This window comes from Alosa pseudoharengus, unplaced genomic scaffold (assembly GCF_046254945.1).
Source record: "Alosa pseudoharengus isolate Yale_2024_CS ecotype anadromous, Long Island Sound unplaced genomic scaffold, YU_APseudo_1.1 YU_APseudo_1.1_scf_12, whole genome shotgun sequence".
NCBI classification, from domain to species: Eukaryota; Metazoa; Chordata; class Actinopteri; order Clupeiformes; family Clupeidae; genus Alosa; species Alosa pseudoharengus.
Window position 1 is genome coordinate 18,005,997 of NW_027468587.1, and position 21,411 is coordinate 18,027,407.

General features: G+C 44.9%; 1 protein-coding gene across 1 annotated transcript in view; it reads left to right on the forward strand.

Annotated features, from left to right (window-relative positions):
* The window catches only part of LOC143119072 (myelin basic protein-like), a 42,687-nt gene that overhangs the window by 16,189 nt on the left and 5,087 nt on the right, over positions 1-21,411 (forward strand). Inside the window, exon 3 of the mRNA XM_076280322.1 lies at positions 1,962-2,037. Coding sequence (XP_076136437.1) covers positions 1,962-2,037 — 76 coding nt within the window. The remainder of the gene's footprint in view (positions 1-1,961; positions 2,038-21,411) is intronic.

Here is a 21,411-nt window from a genome sequence, read left to right on the forward strand (position 1 = left end):
GCTGCTTAAGAGACCTGGGAATAAAGCCAACTAGAGGAACACAGACACCCTGCTTGCATCTCCTAAATGGCTGTGAATGCCTTGGCCACAAGGCCTAGCTTGTGTTCAGAGCACAGCTAAATTATTGGCTGTGTCTCGAAAGGTGTGCACCAAGGAAGACGTGAGGTTAGCGTGGGAGTGCGATTTAGCGCTGAATCTATTAGCAGGAACATCAAAACAAGCTGAAATGCTCATCTCTTGTCTGTTGTGTATCTTTTTTACCTTTTCTTTTATAAACCATCCTCGTCCTTCTTTGGTCCTCTTCCTGCTTCTTGCTTCTGTGTGCTGGGATTGCCCTCTGCCTGGCCGTACGCAGGATTGTGGGAAAACTACAGGCCTGATGTCCATGAAACTTGGTGGAAAGGTGTAGAATGGTCCAAGGACAAACCCCCCATAACATTTTGGAGCAGATCAGACTTGCAGGCCAACTGTACCGATTTGTTTTGCTAGTTTCGCTTTTGCTTCTCATATGACATGGAATTAATGAATTCATTTACATTTATTCATGTAGCAGACGGTTTTATCCAAAGCGTTGTACATACTGTATGTCAATTTCATTACAAGGGACAGTCTCCCGAGAGCAACTCCGGGTTAATTGCTTTGCTCAAGGGCACAATGGTGGAAGCCTGGAATTGAACCAATAACTTTTCAGGCTACTGCATACTAGCTCACCCCAATTCGCTACCACCGCATGAATTTATTCAATAGTATAGCATTTTAGGGCAAATTGATTGCCTAAAGGTGGTGTACATCTTCTGGTTATTTTTGTTTATGCCGACATATTTAAAGCCAATCACACATTGATATCTCAAGTTTGACTTAGCTACATGGCCTTTGCGGAGGTCTATGCTCTGTGAGGGCCATTCTAGTTGTTATAATTAACTTTGAACACACTTGACAGTTCATGATTTTGAAAGATTATTATCTTTGGGATGATGGAGATCAACAGGAGGGTTTGAATGCTCTCTTGATTGCCTGCACATCCAGTTTTCTTCAGCAAGCAAGCAAACGGGCATTAACAGCGTGAGTCCAGGTTAACATCTGCTAGCCTAGCGTTAAGACAGCTGACAAACCTTACTTTTGTACCCCCTTCCTCCCCTCTTACTTTTTTCCTTTGAAATGTCAGGACATGGAAGGCTTTCTTTCCCAAGCAAAGATCTCCCTCCCATGGAAATCACAAGAGCCTCCCCCCGGGGAGCTCTTCCAATATGGAGCTCCAGCCTGCCACACTCTTGTAATCAGGGGCTTTTGTGGTGAGCTGATGGTGTCCCCTCCATTGCGTGGCTAGTGGGATAGGAGCAGGAAGTAGTATCAGTGGTTATCAGGAGACTCCTTTTTGTTCCTTTTCTTTTCCATCTCCACCTATTTTTCTCTCTCTTATTCTCTCACTTTTCGGCCTCATATTCCAATTGTTACTCATAGAAAGAGATATTGTCGGGCCCTCTTATCATGATTGATATTTCCTCACTAGAGATCTAGCTGTCTTTGCTTTCCTGCTGAGAACATCTAATTTTTAGTAAATTGGCAAGTGATCCTTATTTAAATTATTTTGATTTGATCCTGTTTCCAGTGCAACATCAACGTGCGTGGACAGACAAAACACACACACACACACACACACACACACACATGCACTTTTTGTAGTAGACAGACAGACATGAAGTGGTTGGGAAAAGCAGTGACGATCTGTGAGGCATTAATGAAAGCTTTTAGTATGCCATGGGGTCTTACTGCAGTAGCTGTAGTTGCTTGCCTGGTTTCTAAGGCTAATGCAGGTGACACAGTAAACAAACAGCTAATTGCTGCTGCCACACATTCAGAGGTGTGCACCAGATAATAAAATGTCCTCACTGTTGCCATGGCACCTCCTCTTCCTGTTATTTATGCCTTATTCCTCTCTCTCTCTCTCTCTCTCTCTCAAGCCTCCCTCACCAGAAGCAGAAGCAGAACCAGAAGTCATGAACCCAACCGAGACAGAAACCCAGGATGAGGTTTTTGGTAAGACAAGCTTTTCCAATATTTAAAAAAACTGTGCAACATCCCTTAATGATTGGCATGAATAGTCATGCTGGGATATATATATACATACCCCATATACACAAAAAAAGGTGACATAGACGTAAACACCTCTTTAAATGGCCAAAGTCTCCAAGGTATTGTGCACTTGCTTGTCACTTACTTCCATAATCTACAAGGGGGTAAGAGATATGAGAGAATGGTTCAGCAGGCCCATCAGGCTGCATTATCGCCCCTCAACAGAGGAGGGCATTGGTCAGTTTCCTTCCCTCTCCTCCAGCTCCTCTGGCCACAGCCCCTTGGACTCAGCTGGAGGTTTAGCCATCCATAATGTAACGGTCCATTGAGGACATGATAGCCCTCCATTGGCTAGGGTGGGGTTGTGAGCTCTGCTGTCATTCTCTTCCTGTTACCAGGCACTTAACGGGCAGATGATGATGTTCACACGCAAGGCAGGTCTGTGAGTGGACGTTAGAGATGTATCATCATCATTCCCTCACGTAGATAAGGGCTTTTGTGAATGCGTCTCAATGAAGCAATCGCTGTGTTTGCAGAACGGCATGTGTCCTTTTTTCTAGCCCAGTGGAAACACATTGAGGCTTTTACACAAGAGCCATTAAGTACACATTTAACTTTGAAAGCATGGCAAATTAAGAGCTTTATTCTTATTCTTTTTCTTTTTTTTCTTTATTTTTTTTTAAAGAAAATCAAGGACCTTTGCAAGATCAAGGAGTCTGAGGCACCTGTCTCTGTAATTGTCTGCTGTAAAAGCTTATAAAAACTATAAAAGTGTACAGATGAGAAAGTCTCCTGAAGATGACCGTGAAGGTTAACAGGGGGGTTTGCTCTCTACTGGAAACCACATATTTACCAGGAACCTCTGGGAACTGTGCACCACATTCTCTCTATTGCAAGCACCTCTTTGTGTGTGAAATTTTAAGCATCTTAAGGGGATTTTATTACAAATGCTTTGGTATGATATTTTGTTGGTATGATATTTTGTTGACTTTTGTTGTTGTAAAAAGTCCAGTTGTATTGCTTGTAGGACATAATCACCCAGAAATGACTCAGTTCAGGGATCAATGTGATGCCATTATGAAGCCCTGCTCTGGTTATCCTCAGGGATCTTGTCAGCCCTATGTGATTGATGATTGGATGGTGCAGCCAGCTGAATCTGCCTCACTCTGTGCTCACTCTCGCAGCGTTATCCTCGTGCTGCGACTCTGAATGGAAACTGGCGCCAATTAGTTTACTTTGTCTCGCTCTACCAAAAAAAAAGTGTAATTTGCTTTGGAATTGCCAACCCCCCCCCCCCCACACACACACCCCTTCACCTTGGATGATTATCAATTACAGCGTACACTTATCCACAGGCCTGTAACTACTGCAAAGGTACAGAGTGAGACGACCTACTCCACTCCATTCACTGCTGTATTTCAACTGAAAAAAGACGAGGTTTTGTTGGAAGCATCTGTGTTCAACAGTGTGCTGTGTTCAGTGCTGATTCTCCATCCAGAGCCTCCCCCACTGTTGGGCTGCTGGGTTTTAAGGTCATCAGGGGCAAAGCCGCCTCTGGGTGGGATGATCAGTCCATAACAGCATGGAGCAAATCATTTGCATCAGATGGCACTGATTAGGTCTGTACTCGGTCTCTTGATAATCTAGAAATTGAATGACCCCGTATAAGGAGACCCTTGTTGTCTTGATGACAGCCGACTGCACTCTGCTGGGGACCTGCAAGGTTCAGGTCAGGAGCAGAAGGCAGATAAACAATGGTCTCAGTACACACAGCCACAAGCAGCCCTTCGGTTTAGAGATTGTTTTACTGATCCAGGATACTCTACATGATGTTGCACAGATATTTATTGGCTTGTGTGTAAGAGTGTGTGCATTCATATGGGGGTGTGTTTGTGTAGGTGTGTCTGTATGGAGGGGGGTTGGCGGTATATGTGTGTTTGTATGTGTGTGTTTGTGTGTCAGTGTACAACAGCAGGGCAACTTCATAGGCAAAAGCAAAGAACAGTAAATAAGTAAAGTTTTGGAACTGGCAACATTTGGTGCATTTTTGATGTCATCCGGAAGTTGTTCCAAAGCTGAACCGCATAGCAGCTTTTGCTTCATCATTTACCGTTTAGTTCTGCGGGTTTTGCTAACAAATATTTCCTCTGTGAGTTGAGAGTTCTGTGTGTGCTTCTGAGGCATGTCTGATAGGTAATTAGGTCCCGTTCCATTTAATGATTTATCTACAAGCAGTACTGCTTTAAAGAGGAGGCCAGTGCAGGGCCTTTTAGTATTGGTGTAATGTAATCAGTGTAATGCATTTTGTATTGCCTGAAGCTGTTTGATAGTCTTATTAGGAAGACCTGTGAAAAGTCCATTGCAGTAATTAACCCTGCCGGAGATAATTAAATGCGTTTTTCCAAATCATCTTTTGACCTAAGACCACTGTTTCTGAGGTGGTAAAAATCTGATGTGGCTGTTAAAATTTAGATCACTGTCAATTAAGACCAAGATTTTTAATAGCCTAGTATCATAAGCCCTTTTGCATTCACAGTCACACACACACACACACACACACACACACACACACACACACACACACACACACACACACACACACACACACACACACACATGCAAGTATGTTTCTCAACAGCCCTCGAGGTGTGAGAACAGTAAGGTACTGATAGGTGTTGCATGCTGTCAGCACAACACACAGACCCATATACCTCTCCTCCAAATACACTCATGGCTGTATCATAGAAGGAAGAGGATGAGGACAGAATGAAGAGTGAAAGAGAGAGAGATAGAGAGATAGATAAAGAGATAGAGAGAGAGAGAGAGAGTTGACAAAGATGAAAGCCCCTGCTCCTACCTCTGTTCCTGCTCCGCCCTGGTTGCCATGAACACCAAATCAATGGAAAAGCCATTTTCACCGGGGCACATACAGGATATGGCTATTTGCAGGATGGACTGTGCCTGTTGGGAAGCAAAGAGGGGGAGTGATAGAGAAAGGAGGTGATGGTCAGACAAAGTGAGAGAGAGAGAGAGAGAGAGAGAGAGAGAGAGAAAGTGAGAGAGAAAGTGAGAGAGAGAGAGAGAGAGAGAGAGAAAGTGAGAGAAAGTGAGAGAGAGAGAGAGAGAGAGAGAGAGAGAGAGCGTAGGTGGTGGGGTTGATTAAAGGGTGATTGTTTCACATTTGTTATTGAGAGGTGACTACCGAAATTAATCACAGGATGAGCTAGAGAGAGAGAGGATGAGAGAGAGAGCATGAGAGTGCATGTGTGCACGTGTGCACGTGTACATCTAATGATAAGTGAGCTGCTCTGCATTCATCAGAGCAATTTTCGCTCTCGCTCTCCTATCAGGTAACTCGCTCCGCTAATACCCTGGATAGCATGTATTGGGTGGCCACACCAAGCTCAAGAACATTCAGATTGATCTCTAATAATCCTGTAACCAACACATGCCATTTACATCCCAGCGTGTGTAACACTAGGCTTTGATGAGCACTGGGAACAAGCAGCGAAGCTGAATGTGTAAACAGGTGTCGCTGTGCACTGCCTGGGGTTCCGTACAGAGCCTAGGTCTTTTATTCTGTCGCCTCACAATCTGCAGAAGAACAATAGGTATTAGAAATCAATCATGAAGAAGCCTACTGTGGAGAATGTATTTGGGCTATCCATTTCTGTTTCAGACTCTGGTGTTCAATAGGATTTCCTTTTTTTTGTGCGTCCTGTGGCAAAATTGTTCTGTGGGCCAGAGGCTTAAAATATCGCCCCTGCTGTGGGCTCACTGCAAGCATGGGAAATTTAATATAAATGGAATCTGCAGGCTTTTCTGTAGTCCCACCAATATTTGCTTTTATGAACTTGAACAAGTTCATGTACCATAAAAGTATATTGTCACCTAATCTTATACATATTTCAGTAAGAATCCTGAATCCATTTCAGCTTAGCTGCACAGATACTAGTCTGATTGGCCCTGAGACTTACCCTGGGCTTACTGGCTGTTTATGTGTACACTTTATATATAGATTTCACACGTTTTGCACAATGTCTTACCTCCCTTGGGTTCTCACATCTTCAGTAGCTGGATTTCCATTCCATAAAGGTAGCCTATGCAAGCTGTGCCCCGGTGACATCTCGGGAGAATCGTGAAACATTACCTGGTCAGTAGATATGGCTTTTTGGAGATGGTCTTTGCCTGTTGCTAGACCTTCGGCTCAGTATTTCCAGTCAGGATTTTCTTTCTTGAATGGTCGAAATGCAAATTAAGTTGAATGGCGTTTTCTATGTCTTTGCACACCAGAAACGTGTCTGACCTGCAATGCGGTGGCCTCTAAGCCTATTAAAACATCTCTTCACTTTCTGATTCGAATGGAAACGCTTCCAACACGCTTGTGTGTCGCATGAAAAATAGGCGTCGGTCCGCGCCTCAAGCCGCGCCTGAGACGTGCGTGTCACGCAGGCAGTGTGCAAGGTCTAACCTGTTAACATGGGAGCCGAAATAAAAACGTACACGCCACGCAGCTGACACGCTCACGCCAATGCAGCCAGTCTGAATCAGCCCTAATCAGCCCTAAATTACCAGTAATCACTTGCAGAGATGGGGCCCTTTTTGAGAACCATGCAGCAGGTCTCTGACAGACGACCACCTCGTTAAAACAAAAGAGGTGCCACTGAGGACCTTGCCACTGTCAGACGAAGCACGATGACTGGCCTCATTCATATTTTAACACTTGCATGCCAAAGTGACTCTCTAGCTGCCGTGCTCCCTTGCCCTGTCAAAGCAACACAGCCCTGCTGACCTATGAAGTGTAATCATAGTTATTTGAGGAATCCAGGGTGAGCACCAGTCTGTTAAATTGGCCTCAGTCATTGATGCTTGGGAAATGTCTCTGGACTGGCCGCGAGTGGAAGAGGACATTTTTTTAATGCTTCAGATGGAGATTGGGTGGACGGTAATGGGCACTACAGTACAGAAAAGAGTACAGTCTGTTCCAGGGATTGTGCGGTTGAGCCCCCCACGTCTTTGGTTTGGTTAATGGACTACCTGATGGAATAGTGTTATCAGCGCTTAGATTCTTTAGCACTTTAGCTCTGTTATCAGAGAGAGAGAGAGAGAGAGAGACTGTTGTGAAGAGGGAAATAATCGACCACTCATCTGTGTCCTTACCTTAGAGGAATAGGTAGGAGTTTTATAAGCAAGTTTTATAAGTCTGTGGTCATATTAGTTACAAATGTGTGTTTGTGTGTGAGTTTGTACTTGACTGTGTAGCATTCAGATGTGTTCTTGTGGACACACATACACACACACACACACACACACACATACATGCCAACCTTGATGTAGCTGCACTTGTGTATGGAAGTGTTTAGTACTTGATATGTTTGAGTTGTTATCAGCGCTCCATTCTGCCTCTGCCTCGCCTTGGCAGTTGGAGCGTTAAGGCCCCCCCCCCCCCCGCCGTCCTGTCGCTGGGGCCAGACCAACGTGTTTGCCATGCCGAGCCGCTCCTGCACTGGGCAAACACACTTCCCTCCGATCAGTGTCCTCTTAAAAGGCCATTAGGAGTCCATTATCCACGCTGCCTTCACCCGTGTGCCTAGTCCACACTCTCCAGGGACTCCATCGGCCCCTACCACGTTACCTTTACCCTCCCTAAGAAATGCAGGGCACAAAACTATGGGAAGACCCTTCTCTGCAGACCTAGATACATCAGCAACTTGAGCTCCTCTTGGGTTGTTTTGTCAACAGACCTCCCCTTCCTCCTGAACGTGTGCCCATAGAATGCCCCAAACATGCCCACAGCAGATTCTTTTGTCATTAGCTTCACGATGCGCTTTCAGCTACCCAGTGCCACACAATGTTCCAGCCTGTGTGCCAACCATCCTTATCCCCCCCCTCTCTGACGTCAGAAGAAGTGGTTGCCCGCTCATTTGGCCCATCGTATGGCGTCTAACGAGGCAGGAAGGAGAGAGAAAGGGAGAGAGAGAGAGAGAGTGTTACACATGTGTTTATCTGCTAAAAGTGTTTGTCTCTCCCCCCCCCCCAAAAAAAAAGCAGGTTTTATAACCTGACTGGGATGAGTCATGTTGGGCTGTCCTTGGCTTTTTGTCCATTCATAGCATCATCTGGGGTCAGAGCATCTTCACTTACACAGTTGGACGTAGGTATTTGTGCACAGGGTAGCGAGTACTTTGTTAGTGTTAGACATCTATCTACAGTCTATGGTGTTAGATCTTTGGGCTGTGCTAATGAGCAGCAGTAGAAAGGAGAGTCCATGGAAGTTATGCATCCAAGGACACAATATTGGTATTCTCATCTTGGCATGCTGGTGAGATCAAGGTTTGTTCTCACGTGTCAAGGTAGCATGGCCTGTTATCAAACCCAAACCAGGCCCTCAGGGCCAACGTGTTTAGAGGGTCCGTTAGAATACTATGCTATTTAAAAAGCGGCAACTAATGGGATAGTGGGTTTTGAAAACAAATGCTATAGGCTATAGACGTGTAGATAAAACAGTAGTTTCTAGCTTATTTGAAATTTGCCATTTTAGTAAACAAAATGTGTCTTAATATACACACCCAAGTCCCCTCAAGGAAACTCAGGGTACTTTGAACAAAGTCCGCTGTTTTCTGCATAATGCATTTAAGGCTCCTTCTACGTGAGCTGTGTTGATGTGTTTTTAATTTTGTCTGAGTCCTGACCCTCTTCTGGGTTTCTGTAATGGGTTTGTGCTTTGTTGTGGATGCATTGATTCTACAGTGGGGTATTCTGTTAGGCATCTTCGCTCATTATCATTAGTAGAATGGGCTTGCTCTCTCTCTCTCTCTCTCTCTCTCTCTCTTCTCTTTCTCTGTCTGTCTTTCTCCCTCTCTCTCTTTTTCTGTGCTTCTCTGTCCATTTATTTCGCTTTATCTGTTCACCTTCTTTTCACTTTACATCATTTGGCCATTCCTTCGCTCATTACTAATATTGTTGAGTGGTTTCGGTCTACAAAAGGTCATTCGGAAAAAAAAAAAAAAGCTGACTCACAGTAGCAGACCTCTCATAATTGGATCTGGGCCTTGTCCTTTAGTTACAGCAACCAGTTACGTGTCAGAGAGGATTGCACTAAATGCTCAGGCTCAAGCTCTGAACACCGTGTCTGTATGAAGTCCTAATCACAATGACATTTGGGATCATTTGAAAGCTATACGCAAGGCATGCTAATCAAGCTAGCACTACCCTGACCCTGCTCTCCCTTCCCTCGCTCTCTCACACTCTACTTTACTCCACCCATTATCTGCATTTTCATTTGATACTGATATCCCAGAGGTGCATTGACTGATTTTGAGTTTAATCATAGTCTTTCATTAAAGAGAGGCTTGTTCAGAAACCACTGAACGTCTCTATAAGGCTATAGATTCAGGTACCGGTAAGTAAACAACCGCTTAAACAAAGCGCCGATAGGCATGTGCAGCAGGTCCACAACATTAAACTCTATTGACGTTGGTCAACGACATCCTGGTCTACGGAGAGGAGAATGACCTTATCCTAAACAATGACAAGACCAAAGAAATAGCACTGGACTTCAGGAAGAAACCTCCCCCTCTACAGCCTCTTATCATCAAAGAGACTGAGGTGGACAGCTACAGATTCCTGGGACTGCAGGTAGATAGATAGATAAATACTTTATTGATCCCCAGGGGAAATTCAAGAACATTCAAGAAATTCAAGGTTACATCTGACCTGAGTTGGACTCATAACACCACAGCAAAAAAAGCCCAGCAAAGGCTCTATTTCATCAGGCTGCTCAGGAAAGCTGGTCTGAACCACCGCCCTCTCACCCAGGCCTACAGAGGACTGGTAGAGAGCATCCTCACCACAGGCATCACTGTCTGGTATGGTACCACCACACAGGCAGAGAGGAAGGCTCTGCAAAGAGTCATAAAGATGGCAGAGAAGATCATTGGGACAACACTTCCCTCCATGGACTCTATGTTTGTGCAGCGCTGTCAGAAAAGAGCAATCATCAGAGACTCACTCCACCCAGCTCACTCTTTGTTCAGACACAAACACTGCACATACAACCTGAGACACAGCAGAGCGGATAGCATCATCACCCACAGAACACGTTTTTTCAATAGCTTCTTCCCTGCCACAATCAGTCTGATGGCGAAACAAAACTACTGAACATGTTAAAATAACTCACACCACCTCACTCAAACTGACATGTGCAATATGTGACATCTGTGAAACAGGATTATGTGTCTTAATTAGTACTTGTATTTATTGTGTAAATGTTTTTTCTATATATTTATTATTGTATTTATCTTTTTAATATAGTGTTTTTACCCCATAGTGTTGACTATGAGAGCACCGCACAAGAATTCCAATGTGTCTGAACTGCTGGTTTGTGCACAAATGGCAAATAAAGAACCTTGACCTTGACCTATTTTTTACCTCAGAAAAACAGACAACTTACTTCTTGAAGATCCCAGATGATGTTCTGTCCCATTAATTTGTTTGACTGAAGGCATATATATAATAATTTTACTGACTAGAACTACCGGTAGTCTAATGTTGGCAAGAGCTCAAAGGGATTATGGACAGGATAAGACAAAGCAGATCTGATAATGAAATGCCAAACAATAATTAATATGTCGACAGGAGCAGCAGACAAGACAGACTGACGATGATAAAAATTAGCAAAGCATTTCAAAATAATAATCCAAGGTTCCACAGATGAAAGCTGAAACCAAGATGATTAAAATGCCACCAAGATAAGCCAGCAAATGTATTAAAGGTTGTATCAGCGATTGCGGGGTAACGTCACTTCTGTTGATGTTCAAACAAAAAAAGAGAGCTAGCTCGCTACTCCCTCCCCCTCCCTCCCGTGCAATTAAAACTCTCCTAAACGCGCATCTCGTCGGTTATTGGTTGGAACACTTTATTTTGCCTTTAAGTGGTTGCCAACACTTGTTGGTAGCAATTGTTTTTGTGTACAGAGTACATCTTGTGTAGCCTAGGCTGCCTACAGAGACATGTTTTTTTGACGGCCTGCTTAATGGGCAGGCAGCTAGCAGATCGTTAGTAAAGATTAGATGAATGTGATCATTTATGTTTGGGCCTTTTTTGGGCCTGAAATCGCTGATACAACCTTTAAGCTTGTGATGAGATGATGACGTAATTAGCTCTTTTCCTTGATGAGGCTCCGTGAGATTCTTCCATCAGAATAGGCTGCCACAAGCAGCTGTGGGATATGGGTGTGTTTAGATGGGCACTGAGGTACTTTTCTTCCTGTTGTCCTATTACGTCTTCTCGTCTCACCTTCATGTCGACTGAAGAGGCAAAACAGAGAGGGGAGCCGGGGCTGCTCTAATGGACTGTTAATGCACACCTGTACCCCTGGCTGCTCCTGAAATAGGCTACTAGGATGACAGTGTTTCCCACAGAACAGAGTAACACAGTTTAAAGGCTGCTGATGTGTGGATGCAATTCATAACGTTTTCTACATAGTTAAAATAAAGGTTCGTACTTCTCCTTGGGACAAGCACTTTTGAATTTTAGAAAACACTTTTCCATTTACATCGGGATTTTGCAAACATTCAGTGTCAGAGTCAATAAAATGAGCCCTTCAATAAAATTGACAAGCAGCTGTAAGTAGGCTAAACATGCTAAATTCGATATTTACTTAGTAGGCTACATTGAAGAGACTAAACTATGTTGTGATAAGACCTTCAATGTGATCAGAGTTCACTTCAATGCAGCAGTTTTGAACAAATTTGCGCAGCATGGTCACGATGCTAAGTGGATCTAGATCATTTTGACGTCACGTTGATCTTTGACGCCAGCAAGATCTAGGTCATTTTGACGTCACGTTGTCACGCTACCGGTCGGGTGCGTCGAGTATGTAGAAGCCCTTAGAGTGCTGGCCTGAATAGTCGGATCAAGTCAAGTAGGAGGGAGGCCGCACCATGCATAAGTTTACTTTTTATTTGCACAGACACGTTTCGGCGCATTGCGTTTCATTTGCACACTGATGAAGGCATGCGCCGAAACGTGTCTGTGCAAATAAAAAGTAAACTTATGCATGGTGCGGCCTCCCTCCTACTTGACTTGTTGTTAAGTGTGTGCATGTGGGTTTGTGTCTGTCTGTAAGAGAGAACACCAGTGAAATCACATTTACCCATAGGGTTTGACACTGAGCTGGAACCATAGTCATCCTGAGGGCATAGATACACACATCCTTATCCCCCACTCTGCACATTGTAATTGCTGCTGCTGGTCTGTGAGCATTCGCCTCCTGTTGTCCTGGACATGGAAATCGATCTAGGCTGTGTCTCTGCTGAACGCACACTCAGACCCGGCCGCCAGCCCCCGTCTCTCCTTCCTCCTTGTGCTCCTGAAGGAGTCTTATAAAGCCCCCCGTGCTCGTTTCGGTTACCGTAGCTACCACGCACTGGTACTGGCCCAGTAAGACGACAGCACATCGCCTCGGCAACACATCGCCCTGGCCTGCTCAAAAGCGTATATTGTTGGAGAGGCAGGAGTGATCAGTGCCCCCAGTGTTCTAGGCTTTGACACCATTGTTCTGACGCACCCTCCCTCCCTTCTTCTCTCACTCTCTCACTCTTTCTCTCCATCTCTTATGCTCTCTTCTCACTCTCTTCCTCTTTCTCTCAGCGGAATTTTATAGTGGTCTCAAGATTAGCCGAGTTAGTGTTGTATGTTGTATGTCAAGTATCTATAGCTAAATTCCATACATATCTCATTCAGTGAGGAAAATGTATAATGTATTATAAAATGTCTTTTACTCTAAAATGTATGGTAAGTTATACTTCATTGATCAGAAGAGGTGTAGTCCAAGTCCAGGTTTAAGGAATTCAAAATGTCTGTTTGCTTTCCCCCCACCTATGCTGCACGGTGGATGAATCCCTATAGCCCTGTCATCCAGCTCAGCACCTCATATTGAGATAATTAGCGGGAAACACTCTCCCCAACGTGGGCTTGCAACCCCTGGTGGACAAACAGAACTAATTGGACAGTCTGTAATTAGGCAGACTCCTGCCCTGTTGAGCGGAACTGACAGCGGCGGAGTGTCCTCAGGGTGTGTCCTCATCTAAAAGGTATTGCGGCTGGCACATCTCTTCTCCTCTGAGATGGACCGGTCACTTCCTAGTGCAGTTCTCTTCTCCTCTGAGAGGTGTCAGTGGTAGACGTGGCATGAGTGTTTAAATGTTTGTGTGTGTGTATGTTTGAGAGTGGGAGCGGGGGTGGCATGTGTATGGTGGTGGAGGTTATTGAACCTCAAAGCCCACGTCCAGATGGTCAAGGTAAGTGACCTTGACCATCAGGACAGACAGTAAGGGAGTGAGTGTGTGTGTGTGTGTGTGTGTGTGTGTGTGTGTGTGTGTGTGTGTGTGTGTGTGTGTGTGTGTGTGTGTGTGTGTGTGTGTGTGTGTGTGTGTGTGTGCGCATATGTGTAAGAGAGAGAGCCAGAGAGTGTCATTCACTCATGAGTTTGAACCAGACTCCCATCCTGCATGCACATTCATTCCATGTGCTAACGTTTAGTCTACGCACCAAAGAGAGAAATCTTTCTATGCCCACTGCGCAATAATGCCACCGTGGCTGATGATGAAAGGTAATTATGCCATGCGCGGTCTTGCTTGATGAAGTTGTACGCAGCACGGCACTGCTTATGACTTTACTCAGAAGCCGGGTTGGCGTGTTAATGCCCATGCTGGTTTCTCTGCGGCTAAGGAGCACCCGGGACGGTGAGTTAATTATGCCACTGGGAAGACACAAGACGGGAGCCTAATCTCTCAATGGCAGCCTGTCTTTACTGGATTCCAGCTGGCAAGCCATTTCCGACATTAGTCATGTCCAAGATGTGTGCAAGTGTGCTTTGCAAGTTTGTGATTGTGTGTGTGTGTGTGCATGCGCTTGTGTTTGTGTGTGCGCGTGTGTGTGCATTAATGTGTGAATGTGTGTGTGTGTGTGTGTGTGTGTGTGTGTGTGTGTGTGTGTGTGTGTGTGCATGCGCGCGCTTGTGTTTGTGTGTGCGCGTGTGTGTGCATTAATGTGTGAATGTGTGTGTGTGTGTGTGTGTGTGTGTGTGTGTGTATGTGTGGGACGGTGCATGTGTCACAATGCAGGGCGGGACTGGGTTGCCCATTTCTGTGTCCAGGCCTAACAGGAAACGTCTGTCTCTGCAGCAGTGATGACATCTCACTGGTTGTTTACTCTCCCATCTCCATATAGTCTCAGTGTTCTTTTGACAAACTTATTCAGTTGGTGATGACATGCTGCTCGTTCTCTCTTTCGACTGAAAGCAACCCCCCAAGCCTGCCTGAGTATTTAGTGTGTGTGGCTGTGTGCATTCAGAAATATCTTGCTAAAAATGGTTAGCACGAGCACCCCTTCAAATCATGTCAATTAGAGAGGCTATTTACCATGAAGAACTGAAAACAAAGGCAGAAATGGAATTAAAATTACTTTGTGAGATGTGAAAAGGTTCTAGAGACGAGGGAAATGCAGCTCTGTATAATTGAAAGGAACAAAAGCTATTGTTGGCCAGTGGATTTATTCCTGTGTAGCTTACAGTTGCCATTGTTTCACAGCCATAGCTGTTGAGAGGGATGTGGCTGTTGTTCGCTCGCGCTTCGCCAGGAGCTGCCATATCTCACACTCTCTGTGACAGTCTGAGGGCAGTGTGAGTGAGAAGCGCACACACACACACACATTTACTTGGCACACACAGTGGCTATGGGAACATGGCAACACACACACACACACACACATGCACATTCACACACACACACAGAGACGCAGGAGTGCCGTCATATGGGACAAAGCTCTGTATGAAAGGCTGGGCATCCATTGCCCTGCTCACTTCCTTTTCTCTGTCTGACCCACTCCATTTACCTGCAATAAGAGGAAGAGGAAAAAGAGAGAGCGAGAGGAATGGACAGAGAGAGAGAGAAAGAGAGAGAGAGAGAAATAGAGATCTGTTGCTTGTGCCACTTAGGTGATTAGAGGACAGCTGATGAGAGAGATTTGAAAAAAAGAGAGCTTGGTACAGCAGATGCGGAGAGAGTCAGAGAGATGGAAAGAGTTGCTTTTTTATGTTTTGTAGTGTGCTCACACACTCCCAGCCAGCGTGTAAACACATGAATGTGAATCAGCTCTTAGTGGTGCGAAGCCAGAGACTCCATCATGGCTTGGCAAGCGGAGCCCTTGCACAGTGCTGAGCTCAAGCACATTGCTCTACTCTAGAGCCTCATGCTGGTGCGGAGATGCCAAAATGCAAGATTCGAACAAAATAAACATGAAAACAGACACAACACGCCGTGTGTAATGAATGCCAATGACGGTGTTGTGAAGTTCAAGGAAACCCCAGGAGAAGTTAAACATCAAGGGGTTGGTTTTTGACAACTAAAGGCATTTTAACCAAAACCAAATTCATAATTCATTACAATCAAATGCGAGAAAAGCATTTTTTTTCAAGTCAGACGTCTATTCTCTACTACAGATTTCATGGTCTCCTCTCCTCTCCTCTGTTGTCCCCTCCTTTCCTTTCGTCTCCTCTCCTCTCTTGTCCTCTCCTTTCCTTTCCTCTCCTCTCTTCTTTTCTCTTCTCTTCTCTTGTCTTCTCTTCTCCTGTCTTCTCCTCTCCTCTCCTCTCAGTCCTTATCTGAGGGAAGGAAGTGACCCGGGTGACAACATGGCTGCCGCTGTGGAACAGAGGGCTGCTTCTCTCCCAGTGGTCAGTGGGTGCTGGCGAGTGAGTGGCTGTTGTGAATGCAGGTCCAGGGGAGGCTGCTCTGGGCCTCGGGTGGGAGTTGTGGCCGAAGGCCTGGCATGCCTTTCCTTGACCCGCTCCGCTGTTGTTCCTGTCTTTTCCGTCTCGCTCTGTCGTTTTTTTCTCTCTCCCGCCTGTCCTCCACAGAGATGCCTGGCGTGCCTCAAGTCCCACCGGGCTCTCGCCGTTATCCATGGGCTGCATTGTTGTAGCCTGGAGAATGGGGGGGGGGGGGGCACGGGGGGCCAGATTTGGTGGTGGGGAGCAGATAAGCCAGAGAGAGGGACAGAGAGAGAGAAAGAGAGAGAGAGAGAGAGAGAGAGAGAGAGAGGGCCCCTGCCCACTCTCCGCATTCTTGCTCCGCTGTGCTCTCTCTCTGTGGTCGGGCTGCCCCTGTGAGCCCTTCTCGGCCACACCCTGGGTCTGTGGGCCTCCTGGATCCGTGCTGCTTGAGCTGAACAGAGTGGCCAACACTTGCCCCCTCCTAATTTGTAACCGCCTAATGAAGAGAAAAAGGCATTGGAAAACATCCTGTGTTTTCCTGTTCCTCTTCAGAGCAGAGTTGAATTGGAATGAGTTGTTTTCCATGTGAGATGTGGTGTTTTGCAGTGCAGCGGAAGTAAAATTGGTCAAAGTGTCCATTTGAACTGTTGTTTTTCAATTGCATCACATTTGTATCGTCCTCCTATTAAAACTGTTGGAGCATATGGTAGCACACCGCACCCCAACCCCATGTGACCTTCACTCGATGAAATTGTATTTGATAATTGTAAATTGAATGAGGGTGTAAAACTTTGATGTCTGACGCCAGCTGCAGATTAATTAGGTGTTAGATTAAATTTGTTATGAACGGATGATGAAGGGCCTTTTGATAGATCAAGATATCACGAGATACCAAGTACAATGTGGTTAAAGAAAGTTTCTGAGTTTGTGAATGCCTTAGAATCCCAAACATATGTTCAGGATTATATGATATATATAGGATTGTTTCTGGGTACTCTATATAACTATGTGAATATAGATTGGATAGGATTATACTGATGTTGGATTTTCCCTTTGATTTTACACAGGTATGTATTTTGTATTTCGGCTTGATAAAGGTTTCCAGCTGGGACATTTCTCTTGGTTTCCAACTGATGACACATTCCCCGTTCCTGTGATGTTCATTGCATCATTTGTTGTTTGTTACATCATTCTGATTTCATGCAGTAGCCCAACCCCAGGCGGCCTTGCCAACCATATGGCATTTTGGAACCTGGCTTCAGCATGATAACGTGAGCAGGGGCCTGTTGCTTCTCTAATGTTTCCTTTTGAACAAGGAGACAAAGGCAGACGTTAGAGGAATGGGCCTGCCGTGGGCCAGTCTGGTCTCTCTCTCCAGCACGCCCCCATTGAGAAGTGCCAGACTTTGAAGGTGATTCAAATGAGCAACAAAGCAGTTAAACAATCAGGGGTGCAGACTCACATCACCCCAATCTCACACTCTGTCACACACCACCTCCCCAGTCTGTGTGTGTGTGTGTGTGTGTGTGTGTGTGTGTGTGTGTGTGTGTGTGTGTGTGTGTGTGTGTGTGTGTGTGAGAGAGAGTGTGTGTTTGTTTGTTTATGTGTGTGTGTGTGTGTGTGTGTGTGTGTTAGTGACTGCTGGGGAATCTGTGGCAAACAGATGTGCCCTTCTTCTGATCTCCACATCACAGCTGTTGAACCCTTTGTGGCTCCGTTCCACAGCGAGTTGTCAATGGTCCCCAAACTCCTGTTTCGCCACTCACACACACACACACACACACACACAGAATAGGCCCGCACACCGAGCTCATGGCCCATGCCACACGTACCACTGGAGGGCCGTGAGTTAAACTCTGATTCTTAGGTCCCATAATAATGCATAGCGTGCAGGTGACAGGAGAGGATGCTTTTGTCACTAGCAGAATGCACTCTTCGTCCCTTTCACACCTGTTCGCTCTCTCTCTTTCTCTCCCTCTCTCTTTCCCTCCCTCTCTCTCTCTCTCCTGAGCACTGTTTCTCACTCGTCCCATTTCTGGCTCGCCATGGGTTTACACTTTTTATTTATCTTATTCATTTTATTTTTCTCATTCCGAGAGTGTGAGAGGTTTTGTAAACAAACATAATTAATACCCTAGTGCTGCGTTTCTGAATGTGTGGGCGCACTGCACTAGAGACAGCAGAGGTGGGGTGCGACGAACGGGAGAAAATATGTCTTTTTGTGCCTATCTTTATTAATGCCTTTCTTTATTGACAATGAAGATCATACACACAAAACAAAACAACCACACACAAACAAACGAGTCATTAATAAATACACGACTCTGGTAAAAATTCAAAGATTCATCCTACGGTTGCTGAGTGATAACTGAATGAGTTGATGGTCATATTCAAAAATTAAACCACTGCCAATTTGAATATGACCGTCAACTCATTTGAATGTCACTCAGCAACTGTAGGAAGACATCAGAAATATGCTCAGTGGTCTCTTAATTGTCTCCAGAGCTGTATATGACCTGGCTAAAGAGCCTTCCGGACATATAGGCAATTTACGCAAATATATATTTTTGTGAACGCTCGTTCTGCCCCCTACAAGATGCCACCCTGGGTGGCTGCCCATGTCGACCACATCAGAATCTGCCACTGACACAAAATGCATATTTTGCCAATAAATCACTTCAAACTGCAGCTCATAATCCTAAGGGAAGAAAATACAGAAAAATCTATATGAAAACAACATCCGTTCCAGGAGACGGAGAGGAAAATGTCAAGTGGAACTATGTGCAAAAAGAATAATTTGAGGAGAGAGCTGTGTAGGTGTTGTGTCTTTAACTGTGGACAGCATGAGTCCCAACAACTTAAGAAGACACTTCAAACATTTTAATTTGGCCTATTTTGTTGACAGAAAACATTTGAGAACCACTGCAACTGGGGTGCCCTCACAATCTCTGCTGTTGCTCTCTCTCGATACCTCTTTTTTTCTTTTCTTTGTCTGTCTTTCTGTTCATCCCCCTCTCTTTCTTTCTGTCTCTTTCTCTCTCCCCATCAGAGTATCTTCGACTTTAAGAGCTCTCGATCAGATGGCTCCTTCTTTACCGGCCACCTCACAAACAACCCACTCCAGGAAGGATATGAGGCTCTCAGAAGGAATGAGATTGTTACTTTAAATGAGTTTTGTAGTGCTGATCTCATGTAGAGTGCATATGAGAATGTGCATTGGTTCTTCCCTTATTCACTGTGAAGTCAGAGAAAGTACATGTATGTGAAGTCGTAGTTATCTGAAAGCCCATGCACCAGTTGAATACAGTATATGCCATCAAATCAGATTATCCAAAGTGACTTATTATGTCAATTATATTACAAGGACCATTGTACCTGGTGCAACTCGGGGTTAAGTACCTTGCTCAAGGGCACAAAGTTGGAATCCGGAAATTGAATACACAACTTTACAGGCTACTGCATGCTAGCCCAGCTCCTAAGCCACTACGCTACCATTAGACATAAATGTCCTAGGAATGGCACATTGTCAGTGTAGTGTGTAATCTGCGCTAAGATCTTGATTACAGCTGAAATAATGCACAGAATTAAAGTATATGTGGTATGGTATTTGAGTTAGAAATGAGTGTCTAATTAGAAATTAGTGTCTAATTGAATTTGACCCACACTACATTTCTATGGCATCATTGTGGTGTAAAGTAATCACCTAAAGTGAGATCTATCAAACCCCTTAGAGCCCTTGACGGCAGAACTGCTTCTGAGGCACTGATTGACTGACTGATAGATTTCGTAATTAGAGAAAGTGAAGGCAGTGTCCCCCTGCAGTCTACAGACTCATTTAGATGAGAGGCACATAGAGTGGTTCACTTAATGAAGCTGGGAGCCCCAATATACATCCATGATGATCCACTTAAAGTATCGATCTGGATAGAACTGGCTCTAGATAGTGTTGATAAGATCATACAGTTTTGTTTGGTTTTATTCCTGCCTAAAATGGATGCTTCTAAGCTTCTTATATTGCCTCTGGTTCTGTCTGTGTAGATTGATTGGGATTTATGGTGGAGTGAGTTTTTGGCTTGGCTTTTGGATGAAAAACACAGTAGCTGAGAAGTGTCATTTAAAGAAACCTGGTAAAGATCAGATCTCCGGTAAGGGGCAAGTGATCTATCTACAGAGATGAGTATGCGGAGTGTGGACAACATAATTTGCTTTGGGGTTGTACAGGCCATCCTGGGTGCTGCAAGATCACCACATCTCTAAACACACAAGTGAAAGTCATTCTGTGAGACCTCCAGTGGCCTCACCTCTCTGTCTCTCTCTTTCTTTCTGCCTCCTCTTCCTCCGTGTCTGTCTATCTGTCAGTCTGTCATCTGTTAGTCAGTCTGTCCATCTGTCTGTCTTCCTGTCTATCTTCCAACCACCCAACCCCCCCTCTCTCACTCTCATCCATTGTACACACCCACTGACAACCACCCATCCCATCCCCTCACATCACTCTTTCTCTCTCCCTCCTCCTCCTCTTCCTCTTCCTATTCCTCTCCCTCAGCCTCCGGCTTATTCTCATTCTGTTCATCTCCCCTCTACCATCTCCATGGTCCTCCACCCCTCCTCAGCCACCCAGCCCAGCCCAGCTCAGCCCAGCCCTGCCCAGTCCCTTGCTCTCCATGCTCCGTTCAGGGGGAGATTTAGTGTGGCTTGAGCCTGCCATCTGTGCCGCACGTAGGAGAATGATTGATTGTGCCGAGGCATAAGCAATTACAGGATTTGTGTGTACACATGAATAATCCACTCGACATCTATAGAGGGATTAAAGTTGCGTTCGTTTGTGCCGAGTTACAATTAAAACATGAACCGCCAGTGTCACTTACATGGGACTGCATGATTTAACGTGTTTTAATCCACTGGAGAGAAACTGGAGGCCTGTGTTTTAATTTAAGATTAAGTTATCCATCCCTATTTTGGTAATAATGTTAGAGAGAGTCAGCCTGAAGGCTGTGTTCCTATCTGCATTCCAGAGAGATTGTGTTCAACGTTAGTGTCTGTTAAAAAATATCTTTATTTTCTGTCCTCAGAAATCAGAAAAGTGCACTTTTATTAGTTTTTTAAAGACCTGTCAAGGTAAGTAGATACAGGTCTCTCTGGTGTGGGTTTTCTTGATATTTGAGAACCACTGCGGATATTTGAGTCACCTTACTGAGGAATTGCAATAAGATCAGACATCTGAGTTCAACCATATCTACAGTCCTCTCTCTCTCTCTCTCTCTCTCTCTCTCTCTCTATCTATCTCTCAAAGAGTTCAATTAATTTAATCTGAAGAATGCTGAAAACTCCATGAGACTGACTACAAAGGCCAGGCTATTGCAGAGCTCATATTTGTACAAGTATTCGACTCGACTTGACTTGATATCGATATCTGTGAAGTAAACTTTGTCGAGTACCAACTCTAACTTTTTTTTACTTGTTATGTGTCAGAGCCAGTTGCTCCAGGGGAGTTCCGCCCTTGGAGACTGACAGGTGAAATATCACATTTTTTTTGGGGCTGTGCCTCATGGGCCCAGTGCTGC